Raw genomic sequence first — 23,206 nt, forward strand, 5'->3', positions numbered from 1 at the left:
AGACGCTATCCTTCCAATCTATGGAGCCTTAATTCACAAACTTCCTTTAAGGTGAAATCATTCCCGAAATTTTTTCCCTCCAAAGTGGTCATTCCTGCAAAAAATTTCTCTTGTGGTGAGATCATTTCTGCAAACTTCCCTCTTTTATGAATAGATCGATACAAATTATTGTCTTTTTTATGAAAATATGGAATCCATCATAAGCCTCCATTTTCGAGAGATTATGTTTGTAATAAGCTCTATTTTTGTTCTACATGTACAAACGATTATTGGTCACCAGTTGGTTATAGTATTGAGTTTATAGACTCAAATGGCCAAAACAATGTTAAGACAAAATGACACTTCATCGCCACAATCGTCTGAGTCAGCGAAAACAAATGGTTGATTAATTATGTTAAAGTTAACGTAGTTTCACGATCAAATCTAATAATGTAGGTAATTTATTTAAATTTTATTAGCGTTGAAATTATTAAAAAAAACGTGATTAAGTCTAAATATGTTTGCAAAATGAGTGATCGTTAAACTGAACATATTGAATCAAGTAGTTCTGAAAGAAAAATGATGTTGGAAAGCTTTTTATAATGTTATGTAAGACTTGTTTTGATTAATGTAATACTATCCTTATTTAATTTTTATGATTTGTAAAATATAAAAATTACATATAAATTCTATTTCATAAATTCTAGAAAAATTGATTTAACTATATAAATTAAATATCAACCGAATTACATATATTTATACACCGAAAGATATATGTTATTACATAATAACATGTGCTAAAATAAAATATATGAAAGCATTCGATTACCGCTATAATAGAATGTCAATAAAATGCAATTGTATGGGGTGATCCTATTATAATTGCGGTTAACATAGCGTTCACGAAAACGCTATTAAACATCTATTATACTACTTTTTGTGCAATATCAATGTGCATTTTTCTGGTAATGTATAAAGTCTGGATAGAACTAAAATTTCATATCGAATTTAGATAAAATTTTTATTTTGAATTCCAAACATTTTACCCACTCTTGCGAGAATATGTTATATTTGAAAGTTATCACTTTGCATAGGTCTCTTCAGGTTATGTTGGACTCATTCGAAATATGAATAAATAACTTAAAATTTTGCATGGCTTTGGATTATATATTACCCAAAATAAAATGGTTACTATTTTATAATGGTGACAATCAAATTACAAAAACGCATAGATACATTGGCACGTGAGAATATTAGTTTACGGCTCGAAAGAGACCGGAGCACCAATCGTGTTGCCAACTCTACGGATACAATCGTTCCATGCCTGTTTACTTTTTGGAATAGCCTTAGATGCAATATTTTTATAGTCATATGTAGAGAATATGATTTTTACCATTGCGAGATGGCAATCTTTGCCAGTATTCAAAACATCACGACAACATTCATCTGTCACTGGCGTCGTCTCATCCAACATGTTGTTGAAAATCTCATCTTCGCATTTGGGACTCGGCTTTTTAGGGCAAGCAAGAATATAGTCTTTATGCAAATGGTGAGCAAGCTCTATCTCAGATTCCGTTGTAGTGAATCAGCTACTTCCAATGGAGTTGGAGATATGTCTGCTTCTTCTGGTATCCCTTGTGAATATGGATCAATTTTTTGGGAATAAATTGGACGAGCCATGGAGAACATTACTATGGATACGAGCATTACCATGAGAAAAGACTTTGTCATATTTGCTTTTGGTTTTGGATGTAAGATTGGTGAGATTAAATAAGAAAACAAGAGATTTTATAGGACAATCGATGAGGATGCTTAATTGATAAAACGTTTATGCATTAATAGTTTTATGTTACAAACCTCATAAACCTCAACATTTAATAGTTTTGTTTAGAATACGTTTACATTAGAAACTTATAATATTTACAAGTAACTTTCAACTTTGTCTTGGATCGAACATATTAGAATTGAGGAAAACTTTAAGAAAACAACACTCTCTTCTCATTCAGTTTATTACAAATCAAAGTGATATGTTAGACACAAAACAAATAAAAAATATATAAAAAAATTTATAGATGGTGGATTGATTTTTTTTATGTTATAATGAGAACGTTCGTTACCAAAAACCGCCATCTCCATCTTCCACCTACAGCTCTGATTGCCTCAGCCTACTCCGATTTATTCAACTGAAGCAAACTTTCTCTTCTTCATGGAAGGTCTTCTTTACCGGTTCTTCGTCTCAGACGCTACCCTTCCAATCTATGGAGCCTTAATTCACAAACTTCCTTTAAGGAGAAATCATTCCCGAAATTTTTTCCCTCCAAAGTGGTCATTCCTGCAAAAAATTTCTCTTGTGGTGAGATCATTTGTGCAAAATTCCCTCTTTTATGAATAGATCGATACAAATTATTGTCTTTTTTATGAAAATATGGAATCCATCATAAGCCTCCATTTTCGAGAGATTATGTTTGTAATAAGCTCTATTTTTGTTCTACATGTACAAACGATTATTGGTCACCAGTTGGTTATAGTGTTGAGTTTATAGACTCAAATGGCCAAAACAATGTTAAGACAAAATGACACTTCATCGCCACAATCGTATGAGTCAGCGAAAACAAATGGTTGATTAATTATGTTAAAGTTAACGTAGTTTCACGATCAAATCTAATAATGTAGGTAATTTATTTAAATTTTATTAGCGTTGAAATTATTAAAAAAAACCGTGATTAAGTCTAAATATGTTTGCAAAATGAGTGATCGTTAAACTGAACATATTGAATCAAGTAGTTCTGAAAGAAAAATGATGTTGGAAAGCTTTTTATAATGTTATGTAAGACTTGTTTTGATTAATGTAATACTATCCTTATTTAATTTTTATGATTTGTAAAATATAAAAATTACATATAAATTCTATTTCATAAATTCTAGAAAAATTGATTTAACTATATAAATTAAATATCAACCGAATTACATATATTTATACAGCGAAAGATATATGTTATTACATAATAACATGTGCTAAAATAAAATATATGAAAGCATTCGATTACCGCTATAATAGAATGTCAATAAAATGCAATTGTATGGAGTGATCCTATTATAATTGCGGCTAACATAGCGTTCACGAAAACGCTATTAAACATCTATTATACTGCTTTTTGTGTAATATCAATGTGCATTTTTCTGGTAATGTATAAAGTCTGGATAGAACTAAAATTTCATATCGAATTTATATAAAAATTTTATTTTGAATTCCAAACATTTTACCCACTCTTGCGAGAATATGTTATATTTGAAAGTTATCACTTTGCATAGGTCTCTTCAGGTTATGTTGGACTCATTCGAAATATGAATAAATAACTTAAAATTTTGCATGGCTTTGGATTATATATTACCCAAAATAAAATGGTTACTATTTTATAATGGTGACAATCAAATTACAAAAACGCATAGATACATTGGCACGTGAGAATATTAGTTTACGGCTCGAAAGAGACCGGAGCACCAATCGTGTTGCCAACTCTACGGATACAATCGTTCCATGCCTGTTTACTTTTTGGAATAGCCTTAGATGCAATATTTTTATAGTCATATGTAGAGAATATGATTTTTACCATTGCGAGATGGCAATCTTTGCCAGTATTCAAAACATCACGACAACATTCATCTGTCACTGGCGTCGTCTCATCCAACATGTTGTTGAAAATCTCATCCTCGCATTTGGGACTCGGCTTTTTAGGGCAAGCAAGAATATAGTCTTTATGCAAATGGTGAGCAAGCTCTATCTCAGATTCCGTTGTAGGTGAATCAGCTACTTCCAATGGAGTTGGAGATATGTCTGCTTCTTCTGGTATCCCTTGTGAATATGGATCAATTTTTTGGGAATAAATTGGACGAGCCATGAAAAAAATTACTATGGATAGGAGCATTATGATGAGAAGAGACTTTGCCATATTTGCTTTTGGTTTTGGATGTAAGATTGGTGACATTAAACAAGAAAACAAGAGATTTTATAGGACAATCGATGAGGATATTTAATTGATAAAACGTTTATTCATTAATAGTTTTATGTTACTGACTTCATAAATCTCAATATTTAATAGTTTTGTTTAGAATACGTTTACATTAGAAGCCTATAATATTTTTACAAATAACTTTTGACTGTGTCTGGGATCATACATATTAGATTTGAAGAAAGCTTGAAGATAACAATGCTCCATTTTTTTTCAATTTATTACAATCAAAGTTATACATTAGACATAAATCAATTAAAAATAAAAGTAAAATAAAAATATATAAGGATGGATTGTTTTTGTTTGATTATATTGACGGCGTTCGTTGACACTTTTAATCTGAAATGGAACTTGCGAAGATCTATGATCCTTACATGATGATAATCGATTCTCAAACTTCCTCATTTTATAAAAAGATCAATCAGTAAAACTTTTTCTCTCATGGAGTGATCATTCCCACAAAATTTCTCCTTTATGGAGAGATCTTCCCTAAAAACATTCTCTTTTATGAAGTTATCGATTCATATTATTTTTACTTTTATGAAGAAGATATTGAATCCATCATTAGCCCTCAATTTGGAGAGATTTATTTTTTAAGCTCTATTTATGTTCTAGCTCTTTGAGCTATTATTAATCACGAGTTGGTTACCGTGTTGAGTTCATGCAACTGACCAAAATGACGTCTTAGTCAGCAAAAACAAATAGTTGACTAATTGTTTTAAAATCAATGTAGTTTTACGCTCAAATTCAATAATTTAGATAGTTTATTTAAATTTTTTTAGCTTTTAAGTTAAAAAAAAAAGCACGATATCTTTCTTGAGCTATAAAAACACATTGCACGGTTATTTTGGATTGTAATACATAGTTTTCTCCTTTTTAATTATATTCATGTTAGAACCCCTCATTTTAGGCTTTGATATAATGCAATGTTTGAATAAAATAAAAAATACTTATAAGTTTGTGCATGCCTTTTTTTGACAGATAAATTCATTTAAAATTCCTTCATTTATATAACCTTATTTGAAATAATATCATAATAGACTAAAAAAAATATCACTAACTAAAAAAAAATATCTTTATAAATTAATAAATATTTGTAATCTCAACGTTATTAGTTTATAGAGGATTTCAGTGATTACAACATTTAAGCATTTCACATTAATTTTTCTCTATCCTTATTTTTAAATAATAAGATATCGTATTTACTCGTTTTCTTAGACTCCAGCGGAAAAATCTTTTTATAACTGAGATATTAATATCACATCAAGTATGGATATAATAAACATGGTAACAATTTCAACGATTAAAAGCGAAAAATAATCATCCAAATTTTGACTAACCAAATATATTTACATTTTGACTGCAATCTGTAACATATAGTAATACCAAAAATATCATTAAGGATTTGGAGTAATTTAATAAAAAGATTGCGATGAAAATCATAAATTCAAACATAACATACATATAAAAAGTCTATAGGTTTTCGCCACCTTTGATAATAAACTTAAAACATAATTTTGAAATGGCATCAAAAATCACATTCTTCTTCTTCATTGCTCTCGTTATCGATTGTAAGTCTCTACAGTCTCTCTAACATGACTCTTAAGCATACTTATTGATTCAAAATTTAAACATAACACTATTATATGATTTTGTGGTTTGGTGTTCATAAGGTGCGATGATGGTTACTACGCAGACAGCAGAAGCTCAGATCTTTCTTCCTTGCGTGACAACGAAAGATTGTGAATACCTTCACTGCTCAAGCGGGACAGCTCTATGTGTAAACAGACAATGCCAATGTAGCCGTTCATCGATTCATCAAACCAAACTCGACAACTTAAAGACGATGGACTCTGCTAAGAAGTGCAAGTGGACACAGGATTGTGATCCTCGTATGAGATTTACATGCGTCTCCGGTTCTTATATGTGTTTTGATGGCCTATGTACTTGTACGAATTAATGGCAAGAATATTAAACATCCCAAAATGATGCATATTATAAGATTTTAAATTCTTAGTAGTTATCTAAGAAATTAAATAAATAAATATATATATATATATAGACAAACTTGTTTGTGAAATCTAGTATAACGGAAAATTGTGATGAAAACACATATACAAATATATATGGTGAAAAGACACAAATCTAAATGAATAAATGTAATTTTTTAAAAAGACACAACCGTAAGAGACATTTTTCAAATTATTTAAAAAAAAATCTTTTACGAAGGATTAAGATAAAAAAAGACACAACTATAAACGGATTTTACTTGGATTACTCTAAACATTTAACAAAGAATTACGATGAAAAGATGCGATCATAGAAGACATTTATTCAGATTGTTATTATTATATAGTTGCAAGCTTTTTGTTTTTACTATATATGAATAAAGTCTACAAACTGTAATAGAAAATAGAAAGAAAAAAACAATATACAGTGTATGTACTTTCTAAATCTTTTTGGAGTATAAAATTTAACGGAGTATATTGTAGTTCTTTTCATTATTCAATTCAACGGTAATGTCTCTCTAAATTTATGATAAATTGATATGGCATTATAAATGGATATAATAAATATGATATAAATATCAGCCAGTAAAAACAAAAGGATCCTGAACTTTCTGACCAAACCAATTAACCAAAGTATTTACATTTTGACTACATTTTGTAGAATACACGATTTTCTTTTTTTATGGCAAAAATCATCAAAATTTTGAGTCAATGAAATAAACGATTGAAATTAAATTATGGTATTTCAAAGAGACTATAAATAGCAGAGGTCTCCATATAGGTTATAGCCATAATTAAGAAATGGCTTCAAAGATCACAATCTTCTTCCTGCTTGCTCTCGTGGTCGCTTGTAAGTCTCTCTAATCTCTCCTCTAACAAGCCTTTTACTTAAGCATGCTTATTGAATTTAAAGTTTGAACAGAACATACCTTTTCCTGGTCCGGTGTGCTTCATTAGGTACAATGATGATGCGTATTCCAACTGTGGATGCTGAGGTTGTTCTTCCTTGCAAAACAACAGATGATTGTGAAAACCTTCCCTGCTCGGGCGACGAATGTGAATATCTTCCCTGCTCGGGAAGGCCACCTCTATGTATAAAGGGACAATGCAAATGCACCGCTTCATTGACTCATCAAGAAAAACTCGATAACCTAAGGAAAATGAATGATGCTAAGACATGCAAGCAGACGAGTGATTGCGATCCTCGTATGAGATATTCTTGTGTCTCGGGATCTTTTATATGTTTGAATGGCTTTTGTACTTGTACCTAGTACAGTATATTATTATAAACATATGCATATTTCTTGCTTTTACCATCGTAGGAAGATTTTCTCAAGGATGATAATAACATGTATTCAGAAAAAGTTTCAATAGTTTGTGTTTTTTTTTATATAGAGAAAGATAAGATCGAATAGTTTATGGAGTCTTTTTTGACATTCAACTTCGTCTATATATATGGACTGCAAAAAGGCCCTTATCGTTAATATTGTTCAATACATTGCTATTTTGCATGATATACAAAGATAAATAAAATAAAATAAAAATCATTATAAAATGTTTATTTCAGTAAAGACAATGGTAGACAACCAAACTGGACGGACCCAAGCTGGGGTTGCCGAACATTCACACAGAACCCCAGCCCATCCTACAGTATGCTATTGCCAGCCAACCCAATCTCATTATTTAATTAATATAGAGTCGGGTCGAATCGGCCTACTAGAATGTGTAGGAAACCCTCGAGATAGCATCATATGAGGATAGCCGATGTGTTCGAGTGGACATACGCTCCCGAACACAAGGGAAGTGGTAGGAAGCTAGTTCTGAGTCTTGCAATGTCACCAATGGGGCTGAGTGTTTGTACGGATGTGCCCTTTGGTGTTCCTAGAAGCCTTTTCCGAGAGTTTTGGCGTAGGGATCACAAAGTTTGCTCGTCTATTGGCCTCTTCCAAAATTATCATCATATTTATCTATGTGCCATATTTACGTGTCATGATGATTTAGTTGACAAGCGAAAAATCATTCCCCACATAATTTTCAATATAATTAGTACCTTCGAAGGAAATAATTCTATATATTTATTCCCCAAGTTTGACTAAACTATTTGATAAATTTATTTATATGGCATATTGGCATCCTAATTGAATAGATATTTTTATATATGACATTCAAAACAGGCAACTTTTTTGTAAAAAGTTTTTTTGTCATTAAATAAATTTTACATTCAAATTAAAAATTATGGTATTTAAAGTACAACTAGTATTGACTAAACGTATTTACATTTTGACTACATTCTAAGATATTTAATGCCAATATCTCATTAAGTATTTGATTCATTGACTGAAGATATCCAAATTAAATTCTTCCCAAATTTCTAAGAGACTATAAATAAATAGAAAAGCTCACTAGATTACAGGTGCCTTTGATATACATTTAAAACAATAATTTAAAAATGGCATCAAAAATCACATTCTTCTTCCTCTCTGCCCTCGTTATCGCTTGTAAGTCCCTTTAATCTCTCTAACAAGACTTTTATTTAACCATACTTTCTCGTTTTAAAGTTTTATTTTTGTTTCACAAAAAATATCGTTTTATATTTTCAATGCAAAATATTGAAAAAAACCATTTTTAACTCTATTACTTCAATGTATTAATAAGAGAGATAATTTTATTTAGTGTATTAATAAGAGTATAAAAGAAATTTTATTATTTTTCTTAATATGCGTGAAAAATTATAGAATAACATTCTTTGTGAAACATAAGGAGTATTCGATTTGAAGTTTGAACATAACACATGTTTTTTTATCGATGTACGTGCGTCATTAGATGCATTGATGGTGAGTATTCCGACAGCGGAAGCTCAGATTTTTCTTCCTTGCAAAACAAACAAAGATTGTGAATATTTTCACTGCTCGAGCGGGACACCTTTATGTATCATGAGACAATGCACATGTACCATTTCATCGACTCATCAAGCGAAACTTGAAAACTATAGACAATAAATTATGCTAAAACGTGCAAGTTGACGAGTGATTTTAATCCCTCTGCATGCATTACTATCTTCGGAAGATTTTCTCAATGATCATAATAATATTTTCAGAAAGAGTTTTAATTGCACTTGTTATTATGATTAGAAGGATAATAATTGCGTAGTTCATAACAACTGTAGGCGTTTTTCAACTAAACAAAAATCGTTAAAGAAATCTAAAACTTGAAAAATGAAATCTTCGGTTATTAGATCATTTTTCATTTTCGATTGAGATCTTAACAATTTGTGCAATCGCGTTCTTGCTATTTTTCTTGCTTGAAGTTCCAGAGGCAGAATACTCAACATACATGCACTAATTTATGAAACAATTCAGCCCAAGAAACTGTAAACTACAGTTTACACTGTATAATTTAATTTAATATCAATTAGGTAGAAATCTTTATAAAATTTACCAGTGGTCATTAGGACTTTCAAAATATTGTAAGTAAAAAATGTGAATAAATGATCTTTTTAACATCGTTCCTTAATTAGAACTATTTCAGTCACATGCCGTAAAATTTCAAACATATTTTGTTTTTCTTCATCTTTTACGATTTCATCGACATATAAGGTGTTTATTTCGGTTTATAAACATGGCGATTAAAAAGTAATCATCGCATTGTTCAATCTTTTAACTAAATCCATACTTTTGTTTTGATGCTACTTATAGCATACTACTAATGCGGAATCATCACTGTTACTATAACTAACAGATAGACGTGACTTTGGGGAATGAGAATCGGTTTAATTTCACTTTAAACGAACATATAAATTATTTTACTGTAGCTCATAGTAACAATGGTTGCAGCTCGCGGGCACCAGCAAGAGTGGAGAGACAGATTGCATGGATCCCGCCATCGGAGGGGTGGGTTAAGCTAAGTACCGACGGTGTTTCAAGGGGAAATCCAGGGAGCGCAACGGCTGGTGGAGTTATGCGTGATGGGGAGGGCAATTGGTGTGGTGGATTTGCTCTTAACATTGGGATTTGCACGGCGCCTTTAGCGGAACTATGGGGAGTTTATTACGGACTTTACATAGCATGGGAGCGTCGGGTTACAAGGTTAGAGTTGGAGGTGGACTCGGAGATAGTGGTGGGTTTTTTGACGACGGGGATTAGTGATTCTCATCTGTTGTCGTTCCTAGTACGTTTGTGCTATGGCTTCATATCGAGGGACTGGCTAGTCCGTATTTCTCATGTGTATAGGGAGGCTAATCGTCTAGCGGATGGATTAGCAAACTATGCATTCTCTTTACCTTTGGGTTTTCATGCTTTTGCTTCAATACCGGATGATGTTCGTTCTATTTGGTTCGACGATATGAATGGATCTACGCGATCTAGACATGTCCGATTGTAATTTTCTATTTTTTCTTTAATAAAGTATGGGAGACTTGTCTCCCTCTTCATACCAAAAAAAAAAGCATATATACAATTTCTTTTTGTGGCCGAAATGGATTCTTACCGGCCTAAGGAAATTTATAACCACATAATTAGAAAGGACAAGCCACCTTTTTGATTGATTTAACAATATATTTGTCTAGAGTTATATCACATGTCGAAGAACATTATAAATGTGTTTTTCTTTTGCTTGAAATCAACGTTATAAAACTATTTCTTTATATAGATTGATTCGAGATAGAGATTTTATACATATCAAGATCAAGATATGTAGGTATTTGTGCACACATGATAATATGACTAATTATTATGTTTGTGCTCATCTAAAAGTGGGGAGGCATGATTGACCTAAGGCATAATATTTTCTAGGGGGTAAATTGATTTTCATAGTGAAGTAATAAAAGAATATTAATGGATTTGTATTTTACAAATTATGAAAATAAAACAGAAATTAACTCAACTATTGTATTTTTCTCTTTAACTACAAAGTTGCATATTTGAAAGATGATTTATCATTTCGAAAAATTGTTTCTTCGACCAGATGAGTCAACTCATAAAAATCTAGAAAATGAAATTCTTTCACAAAAAGCTATCATTATAATCTAGAAAATGAAATTCTTTCACAAAAAGCTATTATTATAGGATACAAATATTACATCAACATATATTTTCATTTAAATATTCATTAAATCGTATAATAACGAACAGATATATGATTCATTTTATAAAAAAAAAGGAGTTTTTAGTGAAAACAAATATTACAACTTTATTTCCATTAAATATAGAGTAACTATTAAGGAAAAATAAAGTGGTATAGTTTTCTAATAATAATATTAACTAGAGTAAGTTTAGTAGTTAATGTTTTTATATTTGGTTTAAATGTGTAATTCATTGATCAAAATAAGAAAATATGTACAGATGTTTCAATTGTTTCAAACTAGAGTAGAAAGCTTAGGAGCAAAAACTGAAATTGAGACACTTAACAGAGCATTATACGAGAAATGAAACAGAGCATGTGTCAGACCATGAGATCGGACTGCTATGGTCGGACCATTAGCCATGTATGGGATGTGTTAATGTTATTTTCATGGATTGACATCATTTAGAGCCTCAAACCCCAAAAAAAATTGGAGTATCCTACACCTTGAAGTTGACATTTGCTGACGCCATTTCGCAGCAGCCAGTTAGGTTTCAAAAGTGCCAATGATATATTTATTTGATTAATATATAACATAACATTTTCTTTAATTTATTATGGTTTCGTGTGGCTCTCCTTAATCGTAAAGATTATATGCATGCTAATCCTTCTTGTTTTCTTAATTCAATCGTTAATGATTATTTTTAATTTCCAAAATTTGTGGTTTAAGTTTTATCGCAATGGTTCGAAATAATCTGCATCTTGACGTATATAGAAGAAGACCTTTTGACAAAAATAAAAATAAAAATAAAAAATCTTGACTTATATAGATCAAAGGGCCTTTCTGACCTATTTTTATTGTTAAATATTAAAATATAGTTTTTATACAATATTTACATAATAGATTGTCTTGTACTGTGCATATTTTCGATTTAGAATACAAAACAAAAAAATAATAATAATAGTAATAAAAAATAAAACGATTCTTATTTTTTATTACATATTTACATAGTAGATTGTTTTGTACTGGAAAATCGTTTTATTTTTTATTACATATTCACGGTATCAACAAAAAACACAATCTATATATATATTGTGTTTTTTGTTGATACCGTGAATATGTATGATCAATTTACTAGTTAGATTTCTAATTAAAGGTTTTAAAAAGAGACATTTTGAATATCTCATATATGTATTCTTCTCATACAATTTAAATTAATATATGTTAAAATATCAATATTCCGGATGGAGTTTCTAAGAAATTATGATTTGAGCTTAATGGAATAATATTTTTGGAAAATATATTTATTCTACTATTACCAAAATAGCTTCTATCAAAATATTTTTTTATCAAAAATTAAACAAACATTTGCAAAATTTAGCAGTTATTATATTATCCCAGTGATTAACTTTATTTTCTCTATAACTCACAGCCTCACATCCACAAACACAAACTACAAGCTAAAGTTCATTGGTGATAAGATTAAATACATTGGTTAATTATAGATAAATATGAAAATGCAGAAGTACGAGGCCTTTAATTTTATTTTATGAATACGGACGGATAGAGACGTAATGGTATTATTGCTACTCTTATGGTTACAAAATACTAGGAGAAAGCAACTCGAGATACTTAGGATTAAAAAATATTCGTCTTATCGGCACCTTTCATATTATTAATTAACATCTAAATCCTACAATTAAATGATCTAACTCTAATCCATGTTTCAGCTAATATAAATTCAGAAAGAAATATTCCTATATTTTATATATGAAGTTTTATTTTGTCGGTCGATACGTGTACACACTACAAAAAAAGTCCTCATTGATAGCATACCGTAATAGCACGGTTTACCAAACTGCTATTGAAGATGTTATGTAATTATGATTGTTATATGATAGCATTTCATAAACGCTAAGATAGAACTTCAATGAGCGGGAACCCAAAATCCCTAATTCCGCCAAACACTTAGTCAGAATTCCCAAAAAACACTTAAGCCAAAAGACGCGTTTTCCCTCTTTCTCGAAAACCCTAAGACAGAACTCTATCAGCCATAACTCTCTTTGACCGACGAATTGACTCTCCCAATCGCCGATTAAGCCCTCTGCCGCCGCCGTTGAAGGTCGCCGTGAAACTGAACCTGACGCCGGCACTAATTCCGCCTTAGATCTGTCGGATTTGAGCTCAAATCGAAGGCATGTCCTTTATTCAATTGATTTTTTCTTCTTTTTCGGATTTTTTCTAGGTCTGTTTCTTTCAAATCTAGCTCACGTCTGATGTTCTAGGTAGCTCAAATCTAGCTCAAGTCTGATGTTATAGGTAGCTCAAATCTAGGTCAGTCTAATCGATTCTTGTTTTGCATGCCTCTGTTATTTGCGATTTCAGAACGATTTCATAACATTATTGTTTTTGTGGTTTGATTTAGGCGTATTTGAACAAAATTTCTTTAAAAACTTGGATATGTGCTATGTAATTCAGATCTTCTTTTCGTTATTGTCAGATAGAAATTGAGTATAAACTTGCTATGAAATTGTGTTTTGATATTGTCATATATATTCTCTTGATTGTTAATTCAATACCTTAATAATCTGTTTTTGCTATGTTGGATTCCGCCTTACTTGTGTTTACCCTAAACAAAACCAAACATCATAACTGGCATGTTCACTTGTGTTTCTTCAGACATCATAACTTGTGTTTCTTCTGACATCATAACTTGTATCTGATTTTTTAGTTCTTTGAAAAAGAAACAAGAACTGAGCAGTGAATTGCGTTTTTCCAGTGAATTGCAGAACTGAGCAGTGAATTGCGTCTAGTATTTGTCCTTTTTCCAGTTTTGTTTCTTACTAAGATTGTGTTTATCTCTTTCGTTTGATTGGCAAATTTATCAGGTTTAAAGTTCAGATTTTTTTTTGTATTCTACCTTGTTTGTTGTCTGAATCTTGTTTTTATTGTTAGATCGATTAAGTTATTTTTTTTAGTCAAACTTTCAGTGATTCACTTTCTTGCATAACCTTATACCCACTCTATAATTTTGTTTTGCAAGTTTTGCTGAGTGAAATAATGGGACTTTGAAGCTTATCATTTGCTCTTATCATCATAAGACAGGTTAGTACCATCTTCTCTTACATGAGTTTGATTGTTTACCATGTTTTTTTGATTATAATACATTACTGTGAATGTCTTGTTGTGTATGCTACTATATATGAGGACAGGTTAGTACCGTATTTCTTGTTTCTAGCATATGAGTTTGATTGATTACAGTGTTTCTTGTTTTCAGTTTTATTTGTTTTAAATATGCTACTAAAGTTGAGTTACTGCACTTATCTTGTCTGATATTAAATTATTGAGATTTAAAACACTTAATCTAGTACATTACTGTTGATGTCTTGTTGGTTATGTTACTATATATGAGGACAGGTTAGTACCATGTTTCTAGTTTCTTTTATATGGTTTTTGATTGATAACCATGCTTTTTGTTTTAAGTTTAATTTGTCTTAAATATGCTACTATAACTGAGTTAGTGTACTTATATAATCTGATATTGAACTATTGAGATTGCTTTGATTGAATATTATATATGTATGAGTTATTTGTTTACTGGTCTGAATATATTTTGAGTTAATTGCTTATGGTATTAAAGGTTTATATTACGGTATCAACATATAATGTTGGACAAGGATTGGGTGCATCTTGGCAGGTAAGGACTTTAATTATATAGGTTAGGTTTCAGTAGGGGTTTCAGAGACTTTACTTCTTCTTTTTTTCCCCTTTTATTCTGCAATGAAGAGCTGATCCTGCTTATGAGAGAGGGGCTACAAAGTTTGTACGGGCTGTGGCTGCAGCTTTGGGAGACGTCGATATGATTATATGTCCTTGCATTGATTGTCGTAATATAGATCGTCACCTAGGTAGTGTAGTTGTTGATCATCTTGTAACAAGGGGAATGGATGAAGCTTATAAGATGCGGTGTGACTGGTATCATCATGGAGAATTGAATGCAGTGGCTGAAAGTGAAAGCAAACTAAGTCACTGGAATGACGAGGTATTTGAGTTATATCAAGCTGCTGAGTATTTGGATGAAGAGTTTGCAGAAAAGCTTGACTTGGCTGAGATTGCAGAGGGTGATGACAAGAAAGAAGATGAGTTTCTTGCAAAGCTTGTAGATGCTGAAACTCCTTTATATCCAAGTTGTGTGAACCATAGCAAGCTGTCAGCTATTGTGTCTTTGTTTAGACTTAAGACACAAAATGGATGGTCTGACAAGAGCTTCAATGATCTTCTAGAGACATTGCCGGAGATGTTACCAGAGGGGTGTGTGCTACACACATCATTGTATGAGGTGAAGAAGTTTTTGAAATCTTTTGATATGGGTTATCAAAAGATTCATGCTTGCGTTAATGACTGCTGCCTATTCAGAAAAAAGTACAAAAAGCTTGAGAATTGTCCTAAATGCAATGCTTCAAGATGGAAGACTAACTTGCACACTGGTGAAGTAAAGAAAGGTGTCCCACAGAAAGTATTACGGTACTTTCCGATAATCCCACGCCTTAAGAGAATGTTTAGGTCTGAGGAAATGGCTAAAGATTTAAGGTGGCATTTTAGCAACAAAAGCAGCGATGGAAAACTCCGTCACCCTGTAGATTCAGTAACATGGGATCAGATGAATGCCAAATACCCTTCATTTGCAGCCGAGGAAAGGAACTTGAGGCTTGGACTTTCCACAGATGGATTTAATCCATTCAACATGAAGAATACCAGGTATAGTTGCTGGCCCGTTTTGCTAGTAAACTACAATTTGCCTCCAGACTTATGCATGAAGAAGGAGAACATCATGTTGACATTGTTGATTCCTGGTCCACAACAGCCCGGTAATAGTATTGACGTCTACTTGGAACCACTTATAGAGGATCTATGCCATCTGTGGGATAATGGGGAGTTGACTTATGATGCTTTTAGTAAGTCAACATTTACTCTTAAGGCAATGCTGCTTTGGACAATTAGTGATTTTCCCGCGTATGGGAATCTTGCTGGCTGCAAAGTAAAGGGTAAAATGGGTTGTCCTTTATGTGGAAAAAATACAGATAGCATGTGGTTGAAATTCAGCAGAAAACATGTCTTTATGTGCCATAGAAAGGGTCTGCCCCCAACACATAGTTTTAGAGGGAAGAAGTCATGGTTTGATGGAAAAGCTGAACATGGGAGGAAGAGGAGAATATTAAGTGGCCAGGAGATTTATCAAAACCTGAAAAACTTTAAAAATAGCTTTGGGAACTTGAAACAACATGCAAATAAGAGAAAACGTGTTGAATGTACTAGATCAAGTTCTGATAGTGATGATCTATCTAGTGAGTCAGAGGAGGATGAAGAGGAAGAGGTAACAGTAGATGAGGAGGAGTTATCAAGATGGAAGAAAAGGTCAATCTTTTTCAAGCTATCTTATTGGCAGGTGTGTCCTTTTTTCATGTTATTCTAGTATTGTCTTGGATTTAAACAAGTAAACTTTGTGTAACAGTTTTGTTGTTTTTTGCATTCTGGTTATAGGAACTCCCGGTTAGACATAACTTAGATGTCATGCATGTGGAGAGAAATGTGGCTGCAAGTATTGTATCGACATTGTTGCATTGTGGGAAATCCAAAGATGGTCTAAATGCTCGCAAAGATCTGGAGGAGCTTGGTATTAGAAAGGATTTGCACCCTAAAATCAGAGGAAAAAGAACATATCTTCCCGCAGCACTTTGGTCTCTGTCCAAGACAGAGAAGAAGATTTTCTGTAAGCGGCTATTTGACTTCAAAGGCCCAGATGGGTACTGTTCAAACATATCAAGAGGCGTCTCATTAGATTACTGTAAGGTCACAGGTCTGAAATCACACGATTATCACGTGTTAATGCAACAGCTTCTTCCGATTGCACTTAGAGGGTTGTTACCTAAAGGTCCTAGGGTAGCAATTGTGCGCTTATGCACATTTTTCAATCACTTGTGTCAGCGAGTAATTGATATGGAGCAGCTTTTGGCAATGGAAGCTGAGATTGTTGAAACCCTTTGCTTGTTTGAAAGATTCTTCCCGCCAAGTTTCTTTGATATCATGGTGCACTTGACAGTACATTTAGGCAGAGAAGCTCGGTTAGGTGGACCAGTTCATTTCAGATGGATGTACCCGTTTGAAAGGTATATGAAAGTTCTGAAGGATTTTGTGAGGAACACTGCAAGACCTGAAGGGTGTATTGCTGAGTGTTATCTAGCTGAAGAATGCATCCAGTTTTGTAGTGAATTTTTGAAGAAGACAACCAATGTTAAGGAAAGTGTAGATAGAAACACTGAGTATGAAAACAACACTATACTTGAGGGGCGTCCAATCTCTGCAGGCATCTCACTTAATCTTACTGAAATGGAGAAAAAAATAGCTCACATGGCTGTCATCCAGAATATGGCTGTCGTGGAGCCTTATGTAGAGTAAGTTCCACATTTTGCTAGTTCATTCATTAATTATATTTAGGATAAATGTCTGATTATTTCTTTTTCACTTTTTCTTTTAACAGTGAGCACCTACAGCATCTACAAGACTCCAATGGAAGATGCAGACGTGATGCATCACTGTTATGGAGTATGCACACTCAGAATTTTGCCTCTTGGCTTAAAGAACAGGCTAGTTATCTCTTACATAAACACCTAATGTAATTCAGTTTATGTATATAGGTGTCTGACCTTTTCTATTTACTTTTGTTAGATACATCTTGATTCAAACAGACATGGAGAAACACTGAAATGGTTGGCATATGGTCCACGTAGCTGCGCTAGGTCATATACTGGTTACATAGTGAATGGGCAACAATTTCACACAAGATCAGTTGATAAGAAAACTCAGAATAGTGGTATTTACTATGAGGCCACTGCAGTCTGTAGGTCTAGTGCGAAGGACACCTCACAAGTGGTTGATTTGGTATCATATTATGGTTGCATAACTGACATTATCTTGTTAGACTATAATGTGTTTTATGTTCCTTTGTTCCGCTGCAACTGGGCAGTAAAGGGCAATGGAGTGAAGGAAGAGGATGGTTTTACACTTGTAAATCTGAATCATAGTCAAGTCTCCTTTTTAAGGGATCCATACATACTAGCCTCTCAAGCAAAGCAAGTGTTTTACCTAAGGGAAGATGACTCATCAACTTGGTATGTTGCAATGAGAGGTCCTTCGAGAAGATTCAGTCAGAAAGAGTTTCAAGATGCAGTTGCAGACATTGGGCCATTGCCAACAAGTGTTGACATTGATGTTGACTTGGATGAGGCTGAAAATGAGAGATCTGATTGTGAAGGGATATATGTGTGAAATGTCTGATTTTTTACCTTAGCTCAAGTCTGATGTCTGCTTTTTTTTTTTAATTGTTTTTCCATTGTGTGTTTGATAGTTATTATGTTTGTTTTGCTTTGATGTCTGCTTTTAGTTCTCTTTAATCTACTAACTCTTTCTTCTTTCATTTTTATTAGGTGATTTAAAATGGCTGGGCGCAAGAAAAAGCGAGGAAGAAACACTAAAAAAAAGGATGAGGAGGTAGAGTATGTGGGTACAATGGAACCACAACAAGAAGAACCAGCTGAAGTTCAAGCTGAAGATCCAGATCATTTGGAACCACAACATGAAGAACCAGCTGAGGTTCAAGTAGAAGTCCAAATGGGTGATAAAGAACCACAACATGAAGAACCAGCTGAGGTTCAAGTAGAAGTCCAAATGGGTGATAAAGAACCTGATGTGGAAGAGCCAGAAGGAGAGATAGAATTTTCTGAGGGTCATGAGGTTGCTATTGAACCTAAGAGTAAGAGACAGCGAGGACCACAATATCATGGGAGAGCCTATTGGTAAAGGGTCAGTTAAGCTGTCATCATATGTTGGTGCATTGGTCCGAGAACATGTTCCTATCACAATTGATCGTTGGACAAAAATAGGTGAAGAAATCAAGACACTTCTCTGGAAATCTGTCCAGGTATCATTTCTCTAATTTTTCTTGTATTGCATTACGTTTTTTCAGATATTGTAATTAAATTTACTGTTTTTTTCTATTGAATGCAGGCTAGGTTTGAACTAGATGAAGAGTACCAAAAGGTTGCAGTGCTTAAGCAGATGGGATGTTTGTGGAGGTCCTGGAAATCAAAGCAAGTTACAAACATCAGAGAAGCTAAGACTAACCAGCAGAGGATGAATCTGCGACTTAAAAATGTTTCTCCAACCGATTGGCGTAAATTTGTGAAGCTCAAAACTAGCCAAGAATTTAAGGTATGCATCTGGAATCAGGATAATTAAGTTTATGTACTATATAGTATATTACAAGTTAACATTCATCTGTTAGGTTGTAAGCGATAGCTACAAGGAAAGAAGGCGCAAACAAATTCCTCACACTTGTAGTCGCAAGGGAATGGTTAGACTAGCAGAAGATATGGTAATCACATGACAGTTATGTTGTTTATATTGCTCAGCTTCTTTTTAAAACACTTATTAATATGTAATGATTTTTGTTTGGTTTAGAAAACTGGTAGTGCAGACCCATCTGAAGTGACAAGGCTAAAGGTTTGGGTTAAATCACGTACCAAGAAAGATGGTACACCAGTGAACACTAATGCTGCTGAAAAGATTGTGAGTTTAAAATTTTGCTTCTAATGATGTGCATATTGGCATTTGATTCTTAATCTGCTATTGAATCTGTATCTTATGAGTTGCAGAAAAAGGCAAATGAGATTGTTAACAGTGATGATCCATCGACTGCAACAAATGAAGCACAACAAGATTCACTTAGCCAACTGTTAGGGCCTGACAATCCTGGTAGAATGAGGGCAATGGGTAGAAATATGAATAAGACCAAGTTAGCTTGTTTCCAAGTGAAGCACAAGTGTATGGCTCAAATGCAAGAGAATCAGATTCAGCTCCAGCAGAAGGTCACTGAGTTAGAAGATGTAATTCTGAAAATGAAGAATCAGGTTAGAAACTTATCTATTTATACATTGTGAAGCTTATCTATTTATACATAAAGAAGCTCAAATAGTTCATAGTATTTGACTTTGTTTTTTATGTAACAGAGACAATCACCTGAGGTTGGTGAAAACTCAGCTGCAAGAGTAAGTGACTTATATCAAATGTTTTTGATTTCTTTGTTACTTTATAATCTAATATATTTTTCTTCTAATTACTTTTATAGAGTGTGAATAAAAGATCACAACCAAAGTGTGTCTTGATTGATTGGGCTGGTTCTGAGGAAAAAGTTGCTGAGGGGCTTATTATGTCTTCTGATCCTGATGAATTAGTTAATGAAAGTCGCTTAGGCCCTACGGATGTTAAAGTCTTGATTGTCACTGCTATTGTACCAGAAGCATTCCTTTGGAGACCTGCGATTAACATGTGCACCATTGAGAAAGCTGTTGGACATATGGTGGCCTGGCCATCTAGTTTGTGTGTTAATCTAGAAGAGGAGCTCCAACCAGAAGACATTGCAACCCTGGTAAACTTTATCACTCATTCTCATACTCATACATAGAAAGTATATGTTAACACTGGTTGAATGTGTTTGACAGGGATCAAGACCTAATTCTGTGAACAAGTGCAAGCTACTGGATTTGTCTTCATATGATGTTGTTGTTGCAGAAGGACGTTGGCAGACACAAGATGCCAATGCATTAGTTAATGGGCTTCCTCTCGGACCAGCAGCAGTGAAAATATTTGTGGATGCAGTGATTCAACCTGAGACATTTATATGGAGGCCAACGATTGATGTCATGTACCTTGAGGACTGTTTACAGTCTTCTGTAGCTTGGCCTGCCAACAAAGTTGTCTTTGAAAACCATGCAGATGCAACATGTCAGAAGTCTCCACTTCATCAGGCTTCTGCATCAACTCATCAAACAACAACAGAAAAGGCAGCAGCATCAGGAGGAACAGCACCATCATCAGGTCCACTAAATGCAGCAGCTGGTTATAAGTCTTCTGTTGAGATATCAAAATCCGCAGCCACAACAAAAGGAACGAAATCCGCAGCCACAGTTTCAAAATCTCTTGTTGAGAAGTCTCCAGCAACATGTTCAAAGCCTCCTGTAAAGAAAAGTCAGTTAGCTTCACCCTCCCCTCTACGAAGATCTCCGGTAAATTTAGCAGATGTTGTTACTTACTGATTCTGGTTATTATTATACATGAATTAAACCTGTTTATATTGTAATATGGCAGCGTAAAACTGGAGCTGAAGTTATCAAGGCTAATCAGAAGTGCAAGTTAATGGATATTAGTGGAAAGAGGCGGGTGGTTGGTGAAGGACGTGTGCATTCAATCGACCCAGACCAAAAGGTACACCATGTTCGCTTGGGGGCAAATGCAGCTAGAGTTTGGGTAGATGTAGTGAAGATAGATGATGCAGCAGTTTGGAGGCCATCAGATGAAATCGAGTATATGAGAGATTCACTTGGTTCATCTATTGCATGGCCAATGGATAAGTTGGTCATCTATTGAGTAGATGAAGAAACTGGGGTAAGTTTTGTAATTACTGTGATGCTTGTGTTTTGCTTTTATATCTGCTACTGATATGAGACTTTGTTGATTGTTGCAGGGAATGAAGAAACTTTGGTCCAGATTAGGTAGTTTTAATTAGTTTAAGACTAGACTAATCAGCTTCTGTTATGTACTTTGGAATCAGACTTGTTATGTCTTTTGGATTTAGACTTGTTATGTTGAATGATTCTGTATAACTTTCTAACTTTTGAATTGGAATCAGACTTATGTTACAATTTATATTCAGACTTATGTTTTCATGTTTATATTATGCAAAACAGGTATAGAATCAAAATATATAGCTCTCTGAAAATATATATAATAGCAAAATTAAAAGCCATAATTAAATTAAGTATAGCAATTCTTCACTGTCATTGTAGAAAATCAGATATTATAGCACAAAACATGAAGCTACGAAAACAAATTAAACAGCAAGAACAAATTGCTAACGTAGAAGAACCTATTATAGCACAAAATTTGAATTGTCGTTACTTTTTAACAAAAATTTCATCTGCTATATCAAAATAAATAACAGCAGTTAAATAAAGCTATTGTATCTAAAACTATCATAGCATATCAAAATAATGCTATCGTAGGGGAAACACCTACCATAGCTGCCGATGTCACAGCATTTGTGATTTCGCTATCAATAACGTAAGATAGCAGATGGTTTGCGCTATCAATGAACGTTTTTCTTGTAGTGACACAATAAACACAGTAGGGATTAGAAAATGGCTTACGTAATCTAATAAGATAGGTTTAACAAGTGATTAATTAATGTCGGAAGGGTAAGCGTGAGTGGATCACTACCTTAATTTGATTGCTTAAATACTATAGTGGCAAAAAAATACTTTTATGTTAAAATGATTTTGAATTAGATCAAATACCAATAGAATGAAACCAATAGCATAAAAGCATGTTTTTTTATCAACCATTATTTATTGAGATAGGATTACAAATCTTGAATATAAAATGACTAATATAGATAATGAAAGATTGAATTTGAAAGAAATAAATATGTGGAAGTGTTATAAAGTGGGGGAAAGTGGAGACATTGGGTCATGCATAAAAATATCAAATTGTTCCATACACACTTCTTCTTTAAGCTCTTTAAATGATAGTAATATAGTTGAAGCTAAAATAGGTGAAGCATCACACTTTAATTTGTAGTGCAGTCAGAATTTCTTGCTACAGGAATTATCCAATGAATCTCCACGACGACTCATTGATTTTATGGCACAATCTTTTACGATTCTTTTCATCGGAAAAATTTATAAGAATATATTCTCATAGGTATATTTTACGTTAATTTCTTACATCATATCAATTATTTAGATTGTAAGTTATAAAATTTTAGCTTTACTCAAAATATTACTTGTATATACAGTCAGGGTCGGCCCATGGGTAAAGCCCATGAAGCAAGGGCTTTAGGCATCAAATAATTATAAGTAGTTTTAGGGGTATCAATTTTTAAAATGTTACTGTGGTCTAGTGGTTAGATTGAAGTCTTTTGTTGTTAATGGGCCAAATTTTTTTTTGCTTTAGGCACTCAAATAGTTTGGGCCGGCCCTGTATACAGTACATACATATATATATATATATATATATATATATATATATATATATAT

General features: G+C 33.1%; 4 protein-coding genes and 1 pseudogene across 4 annotated transcripts; 3 read left to right on the top strand and 2 right to left on the bottom strand.

Annotated features, from left to right (window-relative positions):
• Positions 1 to 1,212: 1,212 nt before the first annotated feature.
• On the bottom strand, positions 1,213 to 1,710 carry LOC9312981 (annotated as a pseudogene).
• Positions 1,711 to 3,430: 1,720 nt separating this feature from the next.
• Positions 3,431 to 3,929, bottom strand: LOC9312982. Its single transcript, XM_002876868.2, has one exon. It carries the CDS (start codon positions 3,927 to 3,929, stop codon positions 3,456 to 3,458), a length of 474 nt encoding a protein of 157 aa, XP_002876914.1. The 3' UTR covers positions 3,431 to 3,455.
• A 1,707-nt stretch (positions 3,930 to 5,636) lies between these two features.
• Positions 5,637 to 6,008, top strand: LOC9312983 (defensin-like protein 295). Its single transcript, XM_021024256.1, has one exon. The coding sequence runs from the start codon at positions 5,668 to 5,670 to the stop codon at positions 5,947 to 5,949; it is 282 nt and encodes a 93-aa protein (XP_020879915.1). The 5' UTR covers positions 5,637 to 5,667; the 3' UTR covers positions 5,950 to 6,008.
• A 936-nt stretch (positions 6,009 to 6,944) lies between these two features.
• Positions 6,945 to 7,290, top strand: LOC9311319 (defensin-like protein 296). The gene has a single exon (XM_021024208.1). The coding sequence runs from the start codon at positions 6,961 to 6,963 to the stop codon at positions 7,267 to 7,269; it is 309 nt and encodes a 102-aa protein (XP_020879867.1). The 5' UTR covers positions 6,945 to 6,960; the 3' UTR covers positions 7,270 to 7,290.
• An 11,608-nt stretch (positions 7,291 to 18,898) lies between these two features.
• On the top strand, positions 18,899 to 21,818 carry LOC110228110. The gene is made up of 10 exons (XM_021024324.1): positions 18,899 to 19,035; positions 19,122 to 19,325; positions 19,399 to 19,488; positions 19,575 to 19,682; positions 19,769 to 20,023; positions 20,123 to 20,161; positions 20,242 to 20,541; positions 20,615 to 21,178; positions 21,261 to 21,557; positions 21,637 to 21,818. Exons 2-9 carry the CDS (start codon positions 19,173 to 19,175, stop codon positions 21,537 to 21,539), a joined length of 1,788 nt encoding a protein of 595 aa, XP_020879983.1. The 5' UTR covers positions 18,899 to 19,035; positions 19,122 to 19,172; the 3' UTR covers positions 21,540 to 21,557; positions 21,637 to 21,818.
• The last annotated feature ends 1,388 nt before the right edge of the window (positions 21,819 to 23,206 follow it).

This window comes from Arabidopsis lyrata, assembly GCF_000004255.2.
Source record: "Arabidopsis lyrata subsp. lyrata unplaced genomic scaffold ARALYscaffold_5, whole genome shotgun sequence".
Classification (NCBI taxonomy): domain Eukaryota; kingdom Viridiplantae; phylum Streptophyta; class Magnoliopsida; order Brassicales; family Brassicaceae; genus Arabidopsis; species Arabidopsis lyrata.